This window comes from Mesitornis unicolor, unplaced genomic scaffold (assembly GCF_000695765.1).
Source record: "Mesitornis unicolor isolate BGI_N332 unplaced genomic scaffold, ASM69576v1 scaffold5900, whole genome shotgun sequence".
In the NCBI taxonomy this organism is placed as follows: Eukaryota; Metazoa; Chordata; class Aves; order Mesitornithiformes; family Mesitornithidae; genus Mesitornis; species Mesitornis unicolor.
This window is the reverse complement of record NW_010158941.1, coordinates 1-22,579: the sequence shown is the minus strand read 5'-3', so window position 1 is coordinate 22,579 and position 22,579 is coordinate 1. Positions and strand designations below refer to the sequence as shown.

The 22,579-nt window shown below is 44.4% G+C and overlaps 1 protein-coding gene across 1 annotated transcript in view; it reads right to left on the bottom strand.

Moving 5' to 3' along the window:
• The window catches only part of LOC104541105 (rho GTPase-activating protein 32-like), a gene marked incomplete at its 5' end in the record, with an annotated part of 24,036 nt that extends 6,356 nt beyond the window's left edge, over positions 1-17,680 (bottom strand). The window contains 3 exons of the mRNA XM_010185081.1: positions 855-939; positions 2,420-2,511; positions 17,572-17,680. Coding sequence (XP_010183383.1) covers positions 855-939; positions 2,420-2,511; positions 17,572-17,680 — 286 coding nt within the window. The remainder of the gene's footprint in view (positions 1-854; positions 940-2,419; positions 2,512-17,571) is intronic.
• Between the last annotated feature and the right edge of the window lie 4,899 nt (positions 17,681-22,579).

The following is a 22,579-nucleotide window of genomic DNA, read 5'->3' as shown; positions in this document are numbered from 1 at the left end:
TTCCTGCTTCCCCAAGTGCAGAACAGGATGTGCCCTGTTTGTGAGGAGCCAGCAGTGATCCTCGGTTCCCAGCCCTCCCCAGTACTGCTCGGTGAAAAACGCTCCTGCCTCTACTTGTGATGAATGGACGGCAAAGGAGGGGAGCCTGCACGCTGCTGGAAACACAACTCGGGCTGACTAGCCATTTCTGATATTCTGATGACACAGCTGCTGCAATGCACAACGCAGAGCTAGGAGAACACGAAGAGGATGGAGAAACTTCTTCTCAGTGAGGGTGACAGAGCACTGGAACAGGCTGCCCAGAGAGGTTGTGGAGTCTCCTTCTCTGGAGACATTCAAAACCCGCCTGGACGCCTTCCTGTGCAACCTCATCTAGGCGTTCCTGCTCCGGCAGGGGGATTGGACTAGATGATCTTTTGAGGTCCCTTCCAATCCCTAACGTTCTGTGATTCTGTGATTCTGTGAAACTGCAAGTGTTTATATTTACATAAATACGTTCACGCAATTGTTTAAAATACACACACACAAACTAAAAACATGCACAGAGCTATTACAGATGACTCAAAAATGAACGTGTGATGCAGCCTTGAAACAGTAACATCAGCCAAGTCCAGTGGAAATTAAAGCATCTCCAGCCTCCAAGGGGTGGCCACGTGGCCGAGGGCAGGTTCTGGCCCAGTACACGGAAGCAATTCCAGTTAAAGAGACCCCATTGCTTTAACTTATCTTCACTAAACATCTCACAACAAAGTAAAGAAACCTTAGTGGAGGTCCCTCAGCCACCTCCCCCACCAGGTTAGAGTTGGCAGCCAAACACAGTGATGATTTCTATGTAAAAGAAATCGGAAACTCACCTGTATGTTGCCAAAGTCCACGTTTTCGTAATGGAAATGCGCGCACTCAGCCATCTTCGGGAAGTGACCCTTTGTAAAGGATAACCTGAAGCACACCAAAAGCACACCATAAGCCGGATGCAAGTCACTGAAGCAACGCTCAGCATCAAGCACTGTTATAAAATGCAGTTACTGCTATAAAATAATAACTACTTTCTCATCCTAAAGCCAAGGGAGCAGAGGGGTTTGCTGACGTGATGCACCAAAACAGTGGAGAAAGGGATTCGGTGAGAAAGGAAAACTAAAAAGTGGCTTTTATCATTGCATCCTTAAAAAATGAGTGGCATTTCATCAACACCAAAGCCCACATCTTTAGGAAACAGTGCAGGGACAAGCCGCTCTACCCTTACAAACGCATTTTTGCAGTGCAAATAAACAGCCTTACACAAGACACATAGGAAAGCAGAACTTTACCTGTGAAAGGCATCACAGCCCATCAGTCCCGGGTTGATGTATCTGAGGGTGCAGAACAAACGCTATTTATCCTTTGCCTTTTTCAAATTCAAAAGTGAGGCATAATCATTCCCAAGTGTCTCCAGCTACAATGATGGCTGACGGGGAGATCCTCTGGCTCTGCAACACGCTCTTGCTTCTGCTGAAGCTATTATAGACTCCTATAGATATTTCTGGTGGTGAGCCAATGAGATTGTCATTATCTAACTCTCTCTTCCCACGGGAATACAAGTGGGAAGTGAGATGCAGCATCTGGCTGCTCAGCGCTAGAACAAAGAGCCATTTCCCTTACAGCATCAGAGCACAGGAGAGGGGCGATCTGCATGCACAGATCAATCAGGACTGGGGAGCTCTGGTCCCTGACTCAGCATTATTAGCAACGGGCACTCGAGTAATTGTGATTATTTTTGATCCCCTTTGCAGGTCAGAGGTTTGAAACGTTAGCTGCAAGGATAAGAAGTTGGTTTGCATGCTCTGGGAGAGAATGAGAGAGAGAGAAAGAGAGTGTAAGCCCACAGAAAAAATATGGGAGATCAGAGAAGGAAAAAATACCCCTAAAAAAGAAAAACTCTGCAAAACCCATTCAAATGAAGAGCAGAATGACTAAAAAAAAGGAAGAGAGAAAAAATACAAAATATATCTAGGCCACCCACTTGTTCTGCTTTAGCTTCCCAAAGCATAAGGAGACAGGAAAAATGATCTCATTTATACTTTGCCCAGGCTTCTCCTTAAGTTTCTTAATATAGCCATTCTTTTTTTTTTTCTTTTTAATTAATCGGTATCAAGAAGAAATCACCAAAATTTAAAGCCACGGTAACAGTGAGGCTCCAAACTCCAACAAGCTTTGCTCTACAGCCAGGAACAGGTGAGAGAGCCAACAAAACCTCTCCTGACCCCAGTTTTGGATGACATTAGCTCTAATTGACTTCGTTTCACATGGATCTCGGTTGCTCTGATGAAGACGCTATCCAAAATCGTAGCCGAACGCCCTAGCTGCATTGCAGCACAACAGCTACAACCCAGGATTATTAACACCCAGCAAAGAGAGGAAAATCAACGAGCACCGCTCTTACTTTTTCACGTTCTTCACTTTCATACTCGCTGTGCTGCCGCAGGTCCGCAGCGCCAGCTCGCCTCCAATGTCCGGGATATCTGCACCTCTCGCCTGCGAAGGAGAAGAAAGAAAAAGCAAGGAATTTAAAATGTGACTGCATGCTGTGGACTGGAGCCTGCTGAGCAGCAGCCCACGTCTTCTTACATGTATGTCCAAATACAGCTGAAATCTCCTATGTGCTAGAAGTCGTACTTCTGCATGTTACAAGGCAAACCGAATCTCAGGATTACGACCCAGGATGTGATTATCTCTTCCTGAACCACGCTGCAGAGCCTTGCTAATTCTTTGTCATAACTGCGAGATCCTGTATTGTATTCATTGCTGCTTCTGGTTTCCAAAGAGGAGATTTTCAGAGGCTGAAGTCTAACACATCTTCCTCAACTCCATACTTAGACTGCTCATTAAATACCTCATTTTCCTAACATCTGTGCACCTAAATCCAAGCAGTGGCTCTGGAAGAGAAGCTGGATAGCTCATACAGTGGAAAACCAAGTTAACGACAGAGCTGCTCGTATGTGGGAGGCGAGCTTTTCAAAAGCTATTTGAAGCTATTCGTATAAGTGCATGAACATATTAAAATTCCTTAATCACTAAAATTCATTTACTTTAGGGAGGCTAGAACTCCAAAATCCCTCTTTTCATGTATTCTGCCATGCCTTCCCATGCATCACAAAACACAAATAAGGTCCAAGCTCAAGCAAGAGAAAGAAAGGGACTCGGTGTTCATTCTCTTACAGACCTGGAACAGAAATGTATTACATTTTACAGTGACAGGAATACCAGATGACTGCTCTGGTCCAGACCAGTACCACTGGTTCTAAGCTGGTCCACCAAAAGGCTTCTAACAGAGCTGATCAGTCCAAAAGCTGTTACATGGAAACAGTTTGGTCCTCATCCTCAAAACTTTAGGGTCAGCCAATTACAGTTCAAGCCAGCAGCCCACAAGCAGGATGATGGGGAATCTTCCTTATCCCCCTCCCTAGATTTCTCATTTTAGCTTGACACAGGTCAAATTTCTGTGTGCTTCACCACATCATAAAGAGCTGCAGTAAATCAGTCAAAATCATTCACTGTGCTGATATTCACGAGCAAACAGCAACAAGGAGGGAGTCATTCGCCTCACCCAGCTCCAGGCATGCACGGGGTACGCAGCTACAACTGCCTTATCTACCTGAGGCTGCTCTTAGAGCCACCAGAGATAAGCAGGCACTTTGAGGAGGGTTCACCTACTTCTCCTATGCAGGAAACCACCGTGCACAGCCGAATTCATCCACCCAACACCACTGCGGCTCACGCAGGACCTGAGCAGAGCAGAACACCCTGCACCCAGACCAATTCCTGGTACTGGAAACGGCATGCTGGAGCTGTCATCAGTGAGTTCACACAGAATCACAGAATCACTCGGTTGGAAAAGCCCTCTGAGATCATCACGTCCAACCGCTCCTGTCTACCCCCTAAACCATATCCTTAAGTACCTCGTCTACCCGCTCTTTAAACACATCCAGGGATGGTGACTCCACCACCTCCCTGGGCAGCCTGTGCCAGCTTCTGACGACCCTCTCAGGAAAGAACTTCCTCCTTATCTCTGACCTGAACCTCCCTTGGCACAGCTTGGTGCCGTTTCCCCTTGTTCTATCCCCCATCACCTGGGAGAAGAGCCCAGCACCCACCTCTCCACAACCTCCCTTGAGGCAGTTGTAGGTGGTGATGAGGTCTCCCCTCAGCCTTCTCTTCTCCAGGCTGAACAAGCCCAGTTCCCTCAGCCGCTCCTCATCAGGCTTGTTCTCCAGAGCCCTCCCCATCCTTGTGGCTCCCCCTTTCAACATCACTGAATAAATGTGAAGCCAGGACACTCACTCTCCCGGTTGCACCTTTCACTGGCTGAAGAAAAAAGGCCAATATTCATATATTTAAACAAAGCTATCCTTGGCTGACAGACTGTTAGCACGCACACGATTACTTTAATATGTGATAGGACACTTGAGAGTCTCATTGTGAATTGTAACATTAAGAGGATCACCAATTTAATAAACCTTGCAGGTCTTTTACATAAGAAAATAACTAATTACAGTAATAAATGTGCCATTCCTGTAAGCTGCTTTCAGGCAAAGCTGAATATGCTTGCCTTGATTTTCGAAGGAACAGAATTTCTGTAGGAAGACAAATAATTTTTCCTCTCCATCAGCAGTAGAAGCTGATGGGATATAAAAATGGATAAACAAAGCTGACAAAAACGTGGGCTTCAAGCCAGTTTGCGGCAGTGGGCAGAGACTACCCTGGATCTGACTCAAAACAGCGTAGGCAAAACTCACACCTCCAGGAGACTTAAATGCCAGCATCTCTCTTTCAAAAAGTTGCATTATCCTCTCCTTCCCAGTTGAGTTATGGCCAAACCGCACTGGAAGGAGATCTCTGCCTCTTCCATTTCCAACAGCACCGATCCGTTTAAATGGACTACAATGAGATGCAACGCAGTAATTAACTGTGGCTGCTTTTCCAATTAGATCCGAGCTCTTTGGCCTCCGCTGCAGAACATCAATCTCTCAGAAGTCTCACAGTTGAGGAACAAGGCCAGAACGGTGGTCTTGTCCAAACCAAAACCTTCAGCATGCGGTACTAACAGCAGAGAAAACTCAGTCAATAGTTAGATAAGCAAAAAGGAAACTCATTGCCGTTTTTAAAACCATACTACTCCAAAATGAACTGCAACTACTTGCCATGTAAGCCACAGACACATAGCTATATGAAAGCACATTTTATTCACCACTGGTTTGTACCTGTTTCGATCCAAAACCTGGCATGCAGAGCGTCACCCCAGACTACCCTCCTCCCAAAGTACAAACAAAACGCTCCAAATGAGATTTGTCATCTTTTGTGCTTTGTGTCACAGTAATTTAATTTGAAAAATCATTCTGAAACAGTTCGACTGTTTACATCTGGAAATGAGCTAGCACCACCAGTCGCTCCTCACTTCCTATTTGCTATGCATCGCCGTTCTGCGGAAACCTAGTAATTGCAGAGCAAATCTGTTTATGCAAATTACTGAGTCCAATTTGCACAGCTTAATGTCACTGCTGCATCACTCTGCTTTGGTCCGGAACTGGGTAAACAAATCAGGACTCAAACCGGAATGCAGCCAGTTGACTTCATCGGGATCCTCCGTGCTCTCACCTTTCGGTGGAAGCCTTTGGAGCAACACCACTTCCCCAGGTCTCCCCAAATGATATTTCCCCAAGTAATTTTGGGAGAATGTCCGTCTGTCTGTCCGTGCCACCCTCGATGGACAGTAAGTCCAGTTTTAAATCATCCCAGCCACTGGCTCGGTGGTATCCCAGGGTATCCGTTAGATCCCTGAAGCACGTACACCACTTGTGCAATTTTCATCAAGTGCTGCTGCTAAACTCCCTGGGAATCCAAGAGCTCTCACAAACCAGGGTGTCCAGGTTTAAGGATGCAGGTTTGAAATCCTTGGTCTTTATATTTATAGACACGATTTGGAAAAGCTCAGCTTTGCGCTCTCTAGCACACAAAACCTTAGTCATAAATAATTTATAACTAACAACTCCACTGCATAATAGGAAAGGATTTTCTCCTAAAAAGTCTCATTGCATTTATCAGAAAACATGTCAAGCTGTCTTCCTCGCACCCAGAAACGTAACACAACCTGAAAACACACATAAAATTGAAGAAAACAGCCCAGTGAACATGACATGATAAAGTTTCCACCTTGGTAGCCTCAACAGAGTTGATTACTGAGCCTGTGCAAAACCTGTGATCCTCTTCCTACTGCCACAGACTGACACTGAGATGCACAAGGAGAGAAGCACCACGAATCCCACACCAGGGGAACTGGTTTTCCATGAAACCCCCGAGGAGGTATCATATACAGGGAGGGATCCAATGCAAGACTTGACCCAGGCTACTGAATTCAAGTGCGATTTCTAAAAGCAGAAATTTACTCTTAATGCAAGGTTAATAAAAGCAAGAACAACTATTAGACGGGCAGTAACATTATGCACCTTCTTCCATCAGTCTCACCAAAACCAGTTTGGAGGCACCAGATTGCTGTGGATTCTTTCAGCACATGGCCCTGTTTCTAAAAATGGCAGAGCCGACTCGAAATGCCAGTTGGTTTCCATGACAGTCTTTCCTTTACATCATCTTCATTTCCCCTCCGTTTTCTTGGAGGGGATAGAAAAAAGGAGGAGAAAAAAACAACCAACCCATGACAAAACCTCCCAGAGCTTTCCAAAAACCCAGCTTTGTTAGTTTTATTTCTTCACTGAAGAACAGCAGGAAACAGAAACGTTTGAGTACAAGGCATCACTCTGCAGTGAGTAACGTTCTGCGGAACCCGAGCGGGAGGATGCACTGAAGTGGGCAGCATACACAGCTCGGGATCTGGACTGGGTGCTTATGCACAAGGACAGCAACAGCCACTCCAAACCTTGGGTACCAACAGAGCTGGCTTGGCATCAACTTCTTTGCAGACCTTACTTTGCAGCATTAAAAAGAAACTGTTTTGTGAAAACTCCCCGGTCGCTCCGAGGTAGAAGATGAGAGCTCCATGAGCGCCGTCCTGCTTTTCCCAAACACTGTTCAAGAGTCAGCCTGAAGCACAAAGGAAGGAGAAATACAAGAAACTGTTTTGTGAAAACTCCCCGGTCGCTTCGAGGTAGAAGATGAGAGCTCCATGAGCGCCCTCCTGCTTTTCCCAAACACTGCTCAAGAGTCAGAAATACGGTTCACCTCAGCTCCATACTCCACAGCCACTCACACGCTCCAGGGAAAGCAAGCTCTCTCTGCTCTCCCTTGATACGTTGTAACAACTGTCCTGGTTCTCCACAGTGAATAAATCAATCAACGCAGCAAAGGAACAACACTTTCACTAAACGGAAAGGCACCACGGCCAAGCTGCTCCACATAACTCCAAAGGAAAGGTCCCGATGCTGCAGCGTTTACCTGTCCAAACACTGCCCCTAGAAGCATCAAATCCTGTACCTGAGCACAGGAAGCTGTAACTGGGTCACTCGTTTGACAGAAGAAATGTACGGTAAATGATGAAGATACAGCATTCATCCAAACGATGGCATAGGTACAGGTGCGATATGACAGGAATGCGAGTATTTGCCAAGTTCTTCATATTACCCCTTCCCATCGATTCAATTAGTGCACGCAAATGAGTTTTCTAAGTGTTTTCATGCAGGACATTTGTGTCACTTGAGCACATTTCAGTCACATTTTTCAGAGCTGCCTAAGGTATCTGGACACATTTAAAATGAAGCAGCAACCGCATCTGGTTTATGTACCCAGTCCCGACAATCTCACCTTAAACAAAGAAAATCTGCCCATGATACTACAGCAGCTTTAATGAAGAAGTAAAAAACAGAAATAAACACCCCCTTTCCAACCGTGCATTTCCCAATTGACCATCCTAAGAATGAACACCCGTGCTGTTCACAGCCAGAGCAGCAGAGCGCAGCACTGGCACATTTAATACCCACCCAGGGCCTGTGCAAAGCTGCAAACCAAGGACACGCTCCTGCTCCCATACCCGAGAGGCCTCAGCTCCCATCTGTATTTGCAGCACTGGCGACAAAAGCTCGCTCAGAAAGCAGCAAGGCATCAGATAAATTTTGCCCTGGAGAGTGCAAGGGGTAGCAGACTCCGCTTACAGCAATCCAAGCCACGGTGTGCACAGAAACAGCTTTGAGATGCAACAGAAAAGCACAAAGATGGTTTTCAGACTGAGAATCGGACGAACCTTTTACATTTTATAAGCATTTTGTTGTGTTTTGTTGTTGTTAGGGGTTTTCTTTTTACACTTAAGTCATCACTAAGCTCCCTACCCAGAGATAATCCCTTGATCCCTGGTGCAAAGATAAAAGACACCTCCTTTCTGGAGGTGTAGGACTGGCTCATGTGCAGGCATAGCTCAAGGCCAGACTGGCTGGAGTAATTAGAGATAGTGCTGAGTTTTTAATTTAGCTCTCAGTGTGGGGATCGTGGTATGTGGAGAAGCACTTACCCAGCCAGAGATGCCTTTAAAACCTCTCAGTAAATGAGAAATGGGACAGAGGAAAACCAGCGCAAAAAACGCCAAGTGCTTCCAGTAGGGAAACTCTGAACGCTGGGCTATGCGCTCTCTTAGTCCCGTGTCTAAGAAATCTGCATTCAATAAAGAAGATACTTTAATGTGTACCATTTTTGGAGTTTAGGACTTTAATTCCATTTTCCACATTCCCTGTCAATGCTGAATTGTTCTACCAGTACTTACTGCGTGGCATGGTTAACAGCGAATTCTTTGCTATCCAAAGACCACACAGGATGTGTTTTTTCTACTCCCAGCTTCTCCCATCCAAAGGGGGAAAAAATAAGAAAGAGGAAAGAAAACTTTTAAGCATTGCCATGAGCTGGCAAATTAAGGGAAACCTCTCATTCCTGAGAGCGAGCATTACAGGAGTGAGTCCAGGGCATCCACTTACCAGAGTTTAAAGGATCAGCCTGGAGTGAACAAAGAACAAATTCTTAACGATTCATCTACTTTCAAATACAGTTTGCCAGCTCACGGGTACGTGGGTAAAACCATCTCCAGCTCCCATGTAAAATAACTAATTTGGGAAGTGGAAGCCAAGACGCAGAGTAAGCAGCTTGGCAGCTGTATGCACCTACTTTGGCAGCGTTATTGTCACTGTGACCGAAATTCACCTCGGTAAAGCAGGCCAATGACAAGATTTCCTAAGTGGGGCTTAGAGAGATGCACGGACTTGCAGATGAATCAACTTGCACTTTCTTTCATAGCTATCATTTGTTTTAGAGACAAAAATGGATGCACAAAAATGAATGCTTGGCGACCAAGGACAGCATTAGCACGGTACCTGACAGCTTTGATTCGGACGTGGCACTGCCACAGCGAAGCAGCGGCAATGCTGCCTCATTACCATTCACAGGGAGCTGCAGGGTACAGTGCACAGCCCCACATAATAGCACAGTGCCTAAGGAATGCACTTTCTTTAGGAACAAAAATCCCACATCCAATATGCGTGGGAAAGGCAGCCAGGGTTGGAGTCCTCCTTCTGTACAGCCCACAAAATAAATTTGAGAAAAAGGCCGCAGAAAAGAGAACATCCAATGAGCACAATACTTGGATTGCAGTTCCTCGTTGGCTAAAAAAAGAAAGACCCCCAAAATCCCAGACCTTATTTGAAGCACAATTTTACAGTCTGTTGTTCCACAGAGGGAGGAGGGGGTCCTCATCACGGCTTGGTTATAAAAGGACAAGTGGAGCTGTGGGTTGTTACGGTAGAAAGCAATTTCTCATCACACAAAAAAAACTACAGAGATGAATTCAGGCTGAAACGAGCAAGTAGCACTCTGGTAAGGCCCCTGGCCATACTCGGCGATTATGCAAATACCAGTGTTGTGTTATGTTATAGGCATAAAGCGGCTTAGAAACTGAAGAATTTTCCCAATGCAGCAGCAGAAAGACTGGGAGGGGGGAAAAAAACAGCAGCCTGACATTTAGCCCCAATATCTGAGTCAATAACATGAATTTATATTTATGCATATAAAGCCAACCTGGCCTCAGCTTATGTTTATAAAAAGAGTTGTTTCCAATGGCAGAAAATACAAAGCTGGTACATGAAACACTCATTTTCCAAACCCTTATAATAACACAGTAATGTGAAGAATGTGTCTGCTTGTAACGTGCAATTTATACCATAAGCTGTCCATAAACTTCTGAACAACAGAACAAAAGGGTCAGTTCGTTAACTTTGTGCAGGGGTTACCCGGGAAAGCTTGGCCCGTGATCACACACCACAAGCTGCCTCCAGCTGCTGGTCACGATAACTGGGCAGGATTCCTTAAATCTGCTTGTCCTGCCAAAAACCCTGTCCTGAGACAGGTCTGAGGTGGGAAGGAACAACCAAAGAGAGAAACTTCTTAAAGCTGACTTCAATGGAGAAGCGTGGTACATGTTGAACCCGCTGAAGGCCACGTCCAGTCCCACGTGGACACGAGGCAGTCGATAACTCGCTGACGTTACAGAGAACAGCAGTGATTTTCAGTCCGAAACTGTGCAAACCAGCTCTGATGTCTGCTCATAGGAGGTCACGCATCCTCACACACTCAGGGCACAGCCACAAGCCTACGGATCCTACGCTAGCTGAGAAAAATTAATCAGATGAGACACATATTTCAAGCCTTACTCAATGGAAAAAGCCCTGGTAGCAAGCCCCTACAGCCTCCATCACAACTTTTCATGGAACAAGCCCACAGCAATTACAAAGTGTTAAGATTTTGCAGTCAGAATCATCTGTATTTGATCTATTACCAACAAACATCATGCAAGTGGACACCGACACAGCAGTGGCCAATGTAAATGCAGCGAGGCAGAACTGTATGGCAAGATTTAACTACAAAATCAGCCTAAATATCACCACCATTTCCAAGAATAATTCAACACTTTACCATTAACAAGGCTGAATCACGGCAACAAAATGAATGCCTACAACCTTCAGCAAGACAATATACACTCTGACATGTTCTGTTTGTGGCTAAATTTGGGGTGGGAAACGGAAGGGGACAGATGAGCAAACTACCGACAACCCTACAAACACTGCGGCATCTTTTTTGTGCATAAGGGTAACTATGAAGCCATGAACACTGATTTACAAAAAACATCCAACCATGTATAGATAAGAGTCTTTTCCTTTCCTGGATGTTCCACCTTCTCTCCAAGCAGCTGGGACATGGCAATGTAGTCCTGTCTTCAGTGCTCCCCTCGTGCTGCCTCTCTGAACTTACACCACCTGGAGTAACTGCACCAGCACCAACCATCAGCATCACCACGCTGTCAGCAACAGGCAGCTCCTCTGAGCAGCAGGCCACCGTTATAAAAGATACTGGGAATATGAAGCTGAAATTGAACCTGAAAATCCATAACCTAAACCCCAAGAAATTCAGACGGGTCCTCCACAGCCTGAGCAATCGCTGTGCGGCTGCCCTCACACCACACACCCCCGAGCCCGTGGATTACTCACAGTGTGATACACAGAGGCACTCAGCTCCCTGACGCCTCAGCAAACCCAGGCTTAAGTGCCTCATGTCCATTAATGCATGTTTATGCCTATCTACACTTTCGTAATTTGGCAGAGGGCTACTGGGAGCATTCAAAAAATTAGCCATTACACTCCAGTGCCATCTTTATCTTTTTAATTGCTGTTATCCCCCACGGCCATAAAAGAAGAAATACCGTGGCGGAGCGTAAATACATGACCCAAACATTTCACTTAGTAAGACACTGAATGTACTGATGTGGATCGGACTCACTCTGAAATAGCTACAGATGCAGAATGCAAAATCAGGGTGCATTAAAGCCAGTATGGTGCACACCAAACTGTACTGATCCTGCCTTAGCAAAGTGCAAACCTTTCCTTCTTTGCTAAACATCGCCTATACACAAATTTTCAAACAGAAGTTTAGAAGATGTTATTTTTTTTTCCTCCTGGATCAACACTGTACGGCAACACTGCCTACGCTGTAAAGAAAGCACGTGTAACAATTGCTTCCATAGCATCGCCAATGAAAATGAAATGATTGCTATAAATTAATACTTACTGCCAAAAATACGGTATCCGTTCTGGTTTAATTGAACTCGTTTAATTGGCAAACCCAAATGGAAGCCAACGTGCCAATTAAGTGAGTGTCCCAATTTTCAAAGATTCCCAGGGACAAGCTTCACGCTGGGACTTAGCCTGTGAAACGAAAATGGCTCTCCAACCAAGGGAGAGGGAGAAAGAACCATGCACAACAACGCGATACCTTGCCAAAAGCTTAACGAGGGAAAAAATACTTGATCCATGCAGCAGTAACAAGGAAAACAAGTTATGGGAACTGAAAATGAAATATAGGTTACTGGTGCAGTGCCAGACCAAAATACCCTCACAGCCCCATGCCTGCCTGCTGTGCTGGAGAGGACTTCTGTCTCACACCGACGCCTGCATTGTCCCAAAATCCCATCGCTATCCCATCCTTACCTTTGTTACAAGTGGCACCCTGTGACCCATCCGCTGCACGCTCTGAACAATAAAATACCCCAAATGTCAGCTTCCCATCTCCTAAAACTTCCTGTGGCGCTTGAGAGCTTCAAACTGTAAGCCACAGGAATGCAAAATCCAAAATACCAATTTTCACATGCTAAAGGCTATTACATCTATATATCTGAGTTGCTGAAATGAGACCACCTCAGTAAACCACCTTTTTGGATACCACCACAGTTAAAGGTGGATTCACCGCACTCCCTGGTTCCTCAGGTTTTGCCACAGTTCCTGGAAGTGTTAGCTTGGGTCAGGACTGGCATTCTCAGAAACATGCCTGATGTTTTTTGAATTAAAACCCAACAAATCAACCAAAAAGAGTTTAAAAAGAAACCCTACAGACTCCTATTTTTTGCATCTATTCTTCCAGAAGCCACAATCAAGATCTGGGGCAGCACTGGGCCAAGCGCCGTACAAAGAGCAGCAACAAACCCTGCACTAAGGAGAGTGAAATCTTTCTTTCAACCTTTACATAAATTCACTAATCTCCACACACTTTTATAAATCGCATTTAAAAATAGTTTTCTCCTCACTCATGTCCCAGATTTAACAGAGTGATATATTGAGGTCTCATTAAGAAGCCGTTATTACCTTCACAAGCCAAGGTACGTTACCTTACCTAGTACCAAATGCTGAAAATACTACACATCTCACAATTCATCTGACCTGAGAGGAGAACTAAGATTATTCCAGGGACTTCAGAAACACACACAAATATATATGTGTGTGTGTATATATATATGCAGGGCAAAAGCACTCCTATTTCTAGCTTTGGACTGAGTATATTCACCACAACCTCAGTGCCTACCAGGTAAGTACAGCTTCAGGTGGTGTCTTTCTACAACAGCACCATTTCAACAGGGTGTTAAATAAACATTTTTCTACTTATCTCACTGTTTTAATCCTGCTTCCCACAAAACTTAGAAACATCACAACCTAGTGATCTCCTGAAGAGGAAGTCAGATGGTCAGTGACAAGGTAAAAGTAATAGTAAACACAAGTATCAATTTATGCTAAAGTTAATGGCAGGCTGGGGACAGCTGTTTTGTTGGCTCATATGAGAAATAATGTATTAAAGCTCTCTTTCACCACTTCATTTCTTGTAACATAGAAACAGAGCACTCTTCAGGACCTCACACAGAAAAGATACTCCTTTCCTTTAGAAAACCACTAGTGTCTCAGAGAAACGTTAGAAAATCCATATGCTGCACTATTACTTGGCTCAAATACGGCTAGACCTTCGAAGAAAATCAATATCATCAACTGCATTATCCAAACTGGAGCAGAGAGAGCAAAAACCAGCGTGTGTGAAGGTTACCCAGCAGCGCAGCGGGAACAGGAGGCTCAGACAGAGAGAAAACCAGCAGAGCTAACAGGACCAAATTCTAAAAATACAGAGCATGAGTCGGGGGAGGAATACGAAAAACAGCAGTCCTGGAGGACTCCCCGGGCACGTCTGTCCATCTCCTGCTGCGCCTCATCCAGTCTGGGCCGCACAATCCACAGCAGAGGATTTTGTTACTGTAAAGTTTCAAGGACCACCAGAAGTACTCGGACAAACCAGGTGTCCAGTACTATGTCATTTGCATTTCTGCTAAACCACCACCGAGAAACGAGTGGTTTGAGAAAGCTAATAATAAATGTACAAAAGAGGACAAAATCGGTATCAAACAAAGGACAAAAGCCTGCTCAGGTGCCCAGAATTAACTGACGATGACAGAAATATTAAAAATAGTTTCTGCCCTACTTTATATTTACAGTACAGGAGGACATTGAACCTCCATACATCTAGAAAGACCTTTAGTTTATTTAAGCTTGGGAAACAAAGCACTTCTATAAATTAATAATAAGCACTTCAAAATATATTGTGGATAAAAGGGGAGGGAGGAAGAGCAGAGATGACTTGTTCATCTGACTGTGAATGCCTAAATCACCCTTTCCCAAAGTACAAAAACGTGTGCGGAGGCGGAGTTCGAGAGACACGGGAATGAGTCAGAACTTGTCAAGGTCTCCATGCTGTGGCTGGTCTCAGCCTTTGCTCACCTGGCACAATACAAAGTTCATGAGATTCACTGAAGGTGACAAAGTCTTGCACCCAGTGGGGTCCCCTAACCCAGAGGTGAACCGGCAGCAACAATAAAGTCCACAAGTGCAAGTACTAACCAAAAATTAAATGTATTCTGCCACTATGAGTAACTCCCCCACCGTGTAAGGAGCGTGCTCCAGGAAAAGGCTAAACCAGAGGCTGCTGAAAACGAGAAATGAAGGAAGAGAGCAATGAAAAAAATTGCAGGCTTAAAATGATGAGGGAAAAGACAGAATAGAGTAAATGCACTGACTGGAAAGTGACAGTGTTAAACACTGACCTGTAAATATTTACATCCTGTAGATATGACCTTCTGATTTCAGAGGTTGAAAGTAGAAAATTGAGCCACTCAGCACAGTAAACACGAGCAAGTGAGGGTATTTTACCCATCTACAAAGTATTCAGAGGACCACGAGGTCAAACCTATGCTGTATGCACAAATCCAAGCCATTAGAAAAGCCAGGTTCAGTAGCTTTGCACGTAGCTTCCTTGGATCAGATCACCCAGCAGCAAATCTTAGATCTGAATTTTCTTGTTTATCCTCCTCTTAAACCTCTTTTTTATTGGCACCTGCACTGTTCAGTTTTTATATTGCTGGCATAGAGCTGTGCAAGAGGACATCTTCTGAAAAAGTGAATTAATAGCACAGTGAAAGGAGCAGCCTCTTGTTAAAGTAAAATCTGTATGGCCCCAATCCTTCTCTTCAGGACAAAGACCTGTCCTGATCAAACACGTATAAAAAGCAGGGTCACAGCAATATGCTGGCTAGAATATTAAATAATACACTGTACACACTTACCCTTTAATTATCATTTGCTTTTTGCATTGATTCCATTTATTAGGGGAAAAACCCCAAATAGGAGAATTTACTTTGATTCTTGTAGGCAGAGACTTTGTGAAAAGAGCTACTGAAAATACACAGAGCTCAGATGGAAACATGAAGGGAACCTTCTTCTTGCTGCTGTCATAATGAGAACGTGGATTTTTCGAACTTTCTGGCTGCTGGCAGCTGGAACTTGTGCTGGATGCTCTGTAAAGCTTTTTCTTCTCCTGCAGCACAGGAGTTTAAAAGCCTACCAGAAGGGAAAAGAATGGAGGGTATAGGTCTTGTTTGCTGCTGCTGTTTTGAGTTTTGAGGGGAAATGCGAGCATACAGCAAGACAATTTAGTGTGATGCTACGTTCTGCATTTGCAACCACATTCTACCTATTCAGCCATGGCTACTTGGTAGCTCACGTTTCTATTGACTGCACGATCATCCCAGTCAATAAAACACAGCAGTCTGTGAGCCTCTTGAAAAAACAGACCCAAACCCACAACATCCATACAAAACAGGGTTTGCGGCTTGCTTTGGTTTTTGAGAAACTCCCTTTTACCAAGAATGCTACCAGAGAAATCAGTGTGTGAGTAGGGAATGGAGAGGGAAGGCGAGGCTACAGCCTCAAGCATGCACTGTCTAATACTAAATGATAAAGATCTGCAGCTTTCCAAGACCGTTGTGACTATTTTCTAATATTTACAGAACTCCCAATGAATGGAAAGAAGCGATTTTGAATGTGCATCAGTTTTTAAAAGGATAATCTCCTACTGCAAATGGAGGAGTACAAGTTTTCCAGAACTGCAACGGAGCAGGAAAATGCCTGGAATGTCACCTCCCACGCCACTAAATCTTCCTGGTAGAAATTTAAGTACTCAGTTACCTAAGTGCCAATCACGCCAGAACAGGTGAACCTCTCCTTCACCGTAAATCAAGGCTGGAAAAAAAAATACGCTAACAAATGAGGCGCGCCAGCTACCTTGTGTTCCAGGTGGAGACTGAATCACAGACCTGCATTCCTGAGACACACCTCGGGGTTACAGACAGGACGGTGTCAACCAGTGATTTACACCCGGTTCCTGGCTCTGGGGTGTGGAGGAGCGGCAGGCGCTGGGGATGGGAGCACAGCTGCTGTGACACTGATGAGAACAGGCAGCGCTCCCAAGTCCTGCCACTGCCACACGATCCGATGAGGGGGAGAAATTGTCACTGTTGCCACACCACAGCAAGTGATCTCAGCCACACTGATGGTCTGCACCCCCCCAGAGCACCACTGCTGTCCTCAAATACTGAGACCTTCCCCCTATCCCAGATCTGCCACAGAATGCCAGTTCCTCTACAGCTTACTATGCTAATGAGGCAATTTAGAAAAGCTGAAAATAACCAGCAAAATACAACTTCCAGGCACTCCTGTATTGAAACAAGGCAGGTCAAGCTTCTGCGAGGGAAGGGAACTTCACAAAATCACCTAATCGCATTGCTCTATTTGGCTGCTAATAAAAGAACATCTGACCTTCCAAGCTCAGCAGATGCTAGAGGGGGTTGGGAAAGTGGAACTGCAGGTCCTCTACTCACTTATTTAGAAATAAATTAAGACAAGGTACTAGAGCTGTCTGTGGCCCACTGTCCTTTCGTAGTGTCTTTAAGTACGAGAACAGCACCTCTGTGGTAGCTTTTTGCAACCCTGTTCCCTCTGACGGTAGGTTTTATTTCTGTAGACTTAGGCAGCATTTTGCTAAAAATCTTACTCTTCCACAATGCTGCATGCTTCAAAGAGCGTGTTTTTACAAGGAGTTCCCTTCACGCTCCAAAGTCTCGCTGAAAAAGAGGTTAATGCAGATTGAAAATCACTGTGACATTATGGGCCCTTTAATTGGTTCCTAGACCTGCTCTGGGGCACATATTAACAGGGCAGAAGCGCTGTGCATGCTCCTGCTCTCTCCTTGACAAACTGCCAGAGGAAGGGAAGGATTTTGGTCTTACTGAAAGTACTATGCAATCCATTTAAAAACCTGAAACTCGGGGAATATAAATCGATGTGTAACTAGAAGAGGAGTTTGTTCAGGACCGAAAATAATGCACGTAGAAAATGTAACAGGGTGCCTTACCATAGCGCTGAGAGTCTCCTCCCAGTCTGGCCGCTCTCTGGGATGGATGCTTCTCTGGAGCTCTGGCACAAAGTCATCTTCTTCTGCGTGTACAGAGGACTTCATCATTCTGGAAAGGAGACAGAGAGGATTGAAGCTCAGGGACAATTTCTGGGTACACACAGTGAGTTATGGGCGCATATGATGGAATAAATGCTTTTGTACATCCAGAAACCTTACAGACTTCTCATTTTCTCATACTTCCTCATTACACAAGCAGGACAAGACTGTAAATCTGGTGGAGAGATATCCGCACTTCCTAACCAATCAATGGATAATTTGGTTTAATCACCGCACAATTTGCAAGTCTGAAAACACAGAAGAACGCAGAGGAGCAATTTTCAGTCCATTTCCAAAAATTACTTCCATTGCCCAGGCAAACAACATTAGCCTTAGAAGAAGAAACACACACATTTGATTCCTCAGTTATCACTGCACGCTTTGCCTGAAACGCAGGCAGTGGTTTCTGTATCTGAGCCTGAATTCACATCCCCAGGCCGGAGCTCTCACAGTGCTCACTGATCCTATCCCTTCCACCACCGCAGCTCTGCAGGGATGCGCTCAAATCAGTCTCATTTTATCAAGGCAAACTTTTCTTCAGATAAGGAGCCATCTTTCAAATACCCTGTGAAGTGTATTTCAAGTCTGCACAGAGATCAGAGGCTCAAAATCAAAATTTAACAAGTATTCATAAAATCTTCTCAGCCTACGCTTGTGACAGCTCTGCTGTTACAGCCAGAGAGACCCGATATATATTGCACTTGCAGGCCATAGAAATGTGCTTTATGGTGCAGCTCTGAAGTACCAAAGGCCTTTTGAAGGTCTGGTATTATCCATTCTGGTTTCATTAAACAGGAGACTTGGCTAGGCTTTTATTTCATTAATAGATCATCATTTATTTACTTAGGGTAACCATTTTGATAATTAACACTGCACACAGCAGGGCTGGCTTCTCTAAATGCTAACAGTGCTGATTTATGAACCGTTTGAATAGAACAGGCACGGTGAAAGGCATTTAAGAAAAGCCCTTTGCTTCAGACCAAGACCTGAATTTCTGAAACCCCTCCGTGCCGTTTGCCACCACCGCGTAAGTGGCTGGGCCAAAGCATTTAACTCCCCTTTGTACTCGACAAGAGGGTTAAGAATGAAGTCATTAACGCTCACAGTAATGGCACGGCTGGGTTACAAAATTACATCCCATATAATTTTATACTTAGCTTTGTGATCATATTTCCGCTCTGGTAAAAAAACACATCCCAGAGAATATGGGCCTCCAAACCCAAAGTCCTAATGCCTCAGGCTAATGCTGCTAAACGGTTCCATGTGCCATTCCCACCACAAACATCCCTGTCCCTAATGCAAGGAAAAAAGATGCCTACGTGGTGAGAGCTGTATGTGTGTGAAAAAAATGTACACGAAAATACCACGACTGAGAGCACAGAGGTGCAATGCCAGCTCAGACGGGAGACTCGCACCTGTGCAATGTACGTGTCCAAACGAATCTCACTGCTGCCCACTGGAAATTTGTTGCTCAGAGTGCAGCTCTTTCCTTTCTGTTTTCAATATTCTTCCTACTGAAGGTGCTCTGGACTTTCACTGGCAATAAGAAAAGCTCTGTGTGTACAACTGCGTATTTAAACCAGCCAATTCCTCGAGCATTTGCCAGGCTTGTTTAACAAAATATTCGACTACTGATGGAAATCAAACACTTGGTCACGGTACCACAAAAATACCGAAAATTGTACTGAAGATTTTCTCTGGACCACAGCTATAAACACTTGACAACCATCTGCGAACCCTTATTAATTTTTAATAGTAACTATTTCATTCCATGCCATCTGAGACAAGGCACCAAGGAAGGCAGCAGACGCTACAAGTAATATTAGTCCCTCATACACACTAAGCACAGTGGCTTTTCCTCCCTGCCCCCGGTCTGGATGAAGGAAAACAACCTTGTGAATTAACAGCACTGAAACACGGGCAGGAGCAGGGCCAGAAAGGGAGAAGAAGAGGAAGGAAAGCAGCTACTCGACGACTTGGAATATTATATAAATGTGTAATCACATACACGCATATTTAAATGTATATTTGACCTTATTTTAAGTAGCATAACACACGCATGTCTGATTCAGCACACATGTCAAGCTGTAACAAGACTGATGATAATCTTGTTTCTGCCACAGCTGCTTCTTCACAAGAGGGGAAAATACCTACACAAAACACTGACACACAGATCTGGTAAACATTAAAGGTCAGACAAATTAGAGAAGCTGCTCTGTTCTCTAAACCTACATTTGGCCATTTCATGGGAGTTGTAGCTGACTGAAAATTCACTGCAAAATTTAATACTAGCCAGAAGAACAGAAATACCATTTTATTTTAAATGCCACTTCTTCAGCTGCTTAGCAGCTCTGAATGCCCTTCATGAAAACTGACACCATTATATTAATAAAAGGTCTGGCCGCATAGAGGCCATTAAGCAATATCTGCTCAGATGAATGAATCCTTCTTCATTGTAAATTGAGGATCAAATGCACTGGAACAAACGTTCACAGGACACTTCACAAAAGGCTCAGCCCACATTCACACCCATTCTTTAAACTTCTGCAGCGGGTCGAGTTGATGGATTTCAAGTCAGAGCTTGATTTGTACATGATACAGTTGGAACAGGAAAACATCTCATGCCCTTTTCCAGGTTCTCAAATCTCATTTGCTGGCTCCATCATTTGTGGTGGGACCATATCTCCTTACCAGGAATCCAAACCTTTTGGTACTGCCTCACCTAGAACAGAGACCCACAGGTGCTCTGCAGGGCAAGTAAATGAATACTCAGTTTGATGTGCACGAACTCTACCGCTACTTTGTGTTTATAATACTAAACACTACTTCCACTAGAGACAGTAACTTTCCCTGGGCCTTTGAAGGAGTCCCACATCCACAAATACGAAGCGTAAAGAGGGGACAAGAAAGGACAGAAACTTGAAAATACGGTGGGATTCCCACCAGCGTTTTTGTTGCCCTTATGGAGGTTCTCTGGCACGCACTTTGTCCCCCTGGTAGACCACGGCAGTAGGAGCAACACCATTGTCACGGACCTTGCTGTCAGCGGGATGCTGGAACACGCAGATCAACAGCTCTCCTCGGGGAGAGCACGAGGGTGCTGACAAATTACCTTTAGAGGAATTCGATGCTTTGAAAGCCACGTGCTGGCACGGAAGCACGACGCGTTCTGAATGTCAGACTCCTCATATCGGACAGTTCGTTGTCTGCTTGACAGATACTCGCTCTGGACTGGCTATATATTTTTTAAAGTAAATGCCAAGCATGAACTTTAGGTTGTGTATCCCCCATGGGGACATCAGGCGTTCCAGCTTTCCTTGCTTCTTCTCCCACTAATGACTTCTCTTTCTGACCTCAATTTAAGAGGTGAGAGCCAATGATAACTGATTTATTAGTTTATTTATTATTTATACAGCGCTGCTGTTGTGCCTGGAGATTCCTCAGCCAATGTAAAAGCACAGCTCTGCCCGACAGAACCAATGATTCAAAAGGATTTAGAGCTCAAAAATATGTAAAGGACTGCGGATGTCACTGTACAATACATGACAGTGGAATTAAGATGACTCTTCACATCATACGGGTTGCCCTTCATCACCACGAGGAAAGGTAGAAAATCTAGGAAACAAGGACGGAGATCTGGCCCAAAGCTTATAAATATTTGGGCAAGAAGCTGGAATATCAAGTGAGAAACACTGATACATCTTCATTTCTGACCCCAAACTGATACCGTACACACACACATTAAAAACAAAAGGGAGATGTCACGAGAGAGATGGAAAATAAGCAGAGGACACACACCCTCCCCCAACCCCGTTTTCCAAGTAAACTCTGTGTCCATGACATTAAAACTAATACAGTGGAAAGGAGGAAAATAATCATGCAATGTGGAAAGGCGAGATAGCTCAAGAGCCCCAGGAAAAATGAAACAAGAGATGGGAATTGAAGGCTGACAGTGCTGACCTGAGAGATGATTTAATTTCCCATGTTTTAAATCAGCTTTGTCAACACCTCACTGATTACATTACGCCCATCTGTACTATATAAAACAAGATTTCTGAAGTCTGTCTCCAGGATCACACCAAGTGAAGACAGAAAAGAGCTACAAGGTCAGCTTAAAGCACACCTCATACATAAACAAACAGAAAATGGACTGTATTTAATCCTTGACCACAAAATGAAAACCTGGCATAACTAAATGGGTTGCTGTGATTGATTCTACAAAGCTGAAAGCTGTAATTGCTACTTTTGAAGGAAGTTCGTAGTCAGGGAACCAAAATTCAACTGTTTGGGAAGCCACTGCACAAGAAAGATTAATAAAGTAACAGTGTATTACAATAAAAGAGTGTTTTTAAAATCATCTGAGTGAAATAGCATTCAACTATCAGTAAGCTCAAACCAAAGTGCACTTCCCTGAATTACTCTACGCATTACCTCTGCTAATACGGATGTGTTTATTGCCTAGTTCTACAAGTTTAGATGAGGGCTTTCCAACTCGTGTCTGTGGATCTGTGAGGGTCTGAGCACTCACAGGAGCTGATAAAGAACAACAAGTTCACTGGTGCCATGCAGCTGTTCAGTAAACGGGCACCTTTCAAGGAATGTCACGGTCCACAGGCAAATTCGTCCAGGTGCCCAGATAAAGAAGGCTGGAAATCACCAAGCACCACCACTATTACAAAAACAGATTATTCCATTTTACTGGTTGTTTCTAAGCCATAGAAGTTGCAGCCACAAAGATACTTTTAAAATACTTCAGAGCATCAGAATTTCTAGCTTTTGCAATTTTCAAATTCCACATTCAACCTAGTAAAGCCATATCTACACCCAGGGAAGCTGAGGCAGAGCTCACGGATGTACTGTGATAGAGCGGAATGAACCACTGAATGTACCCTCAGCAAGTTGGCAGATG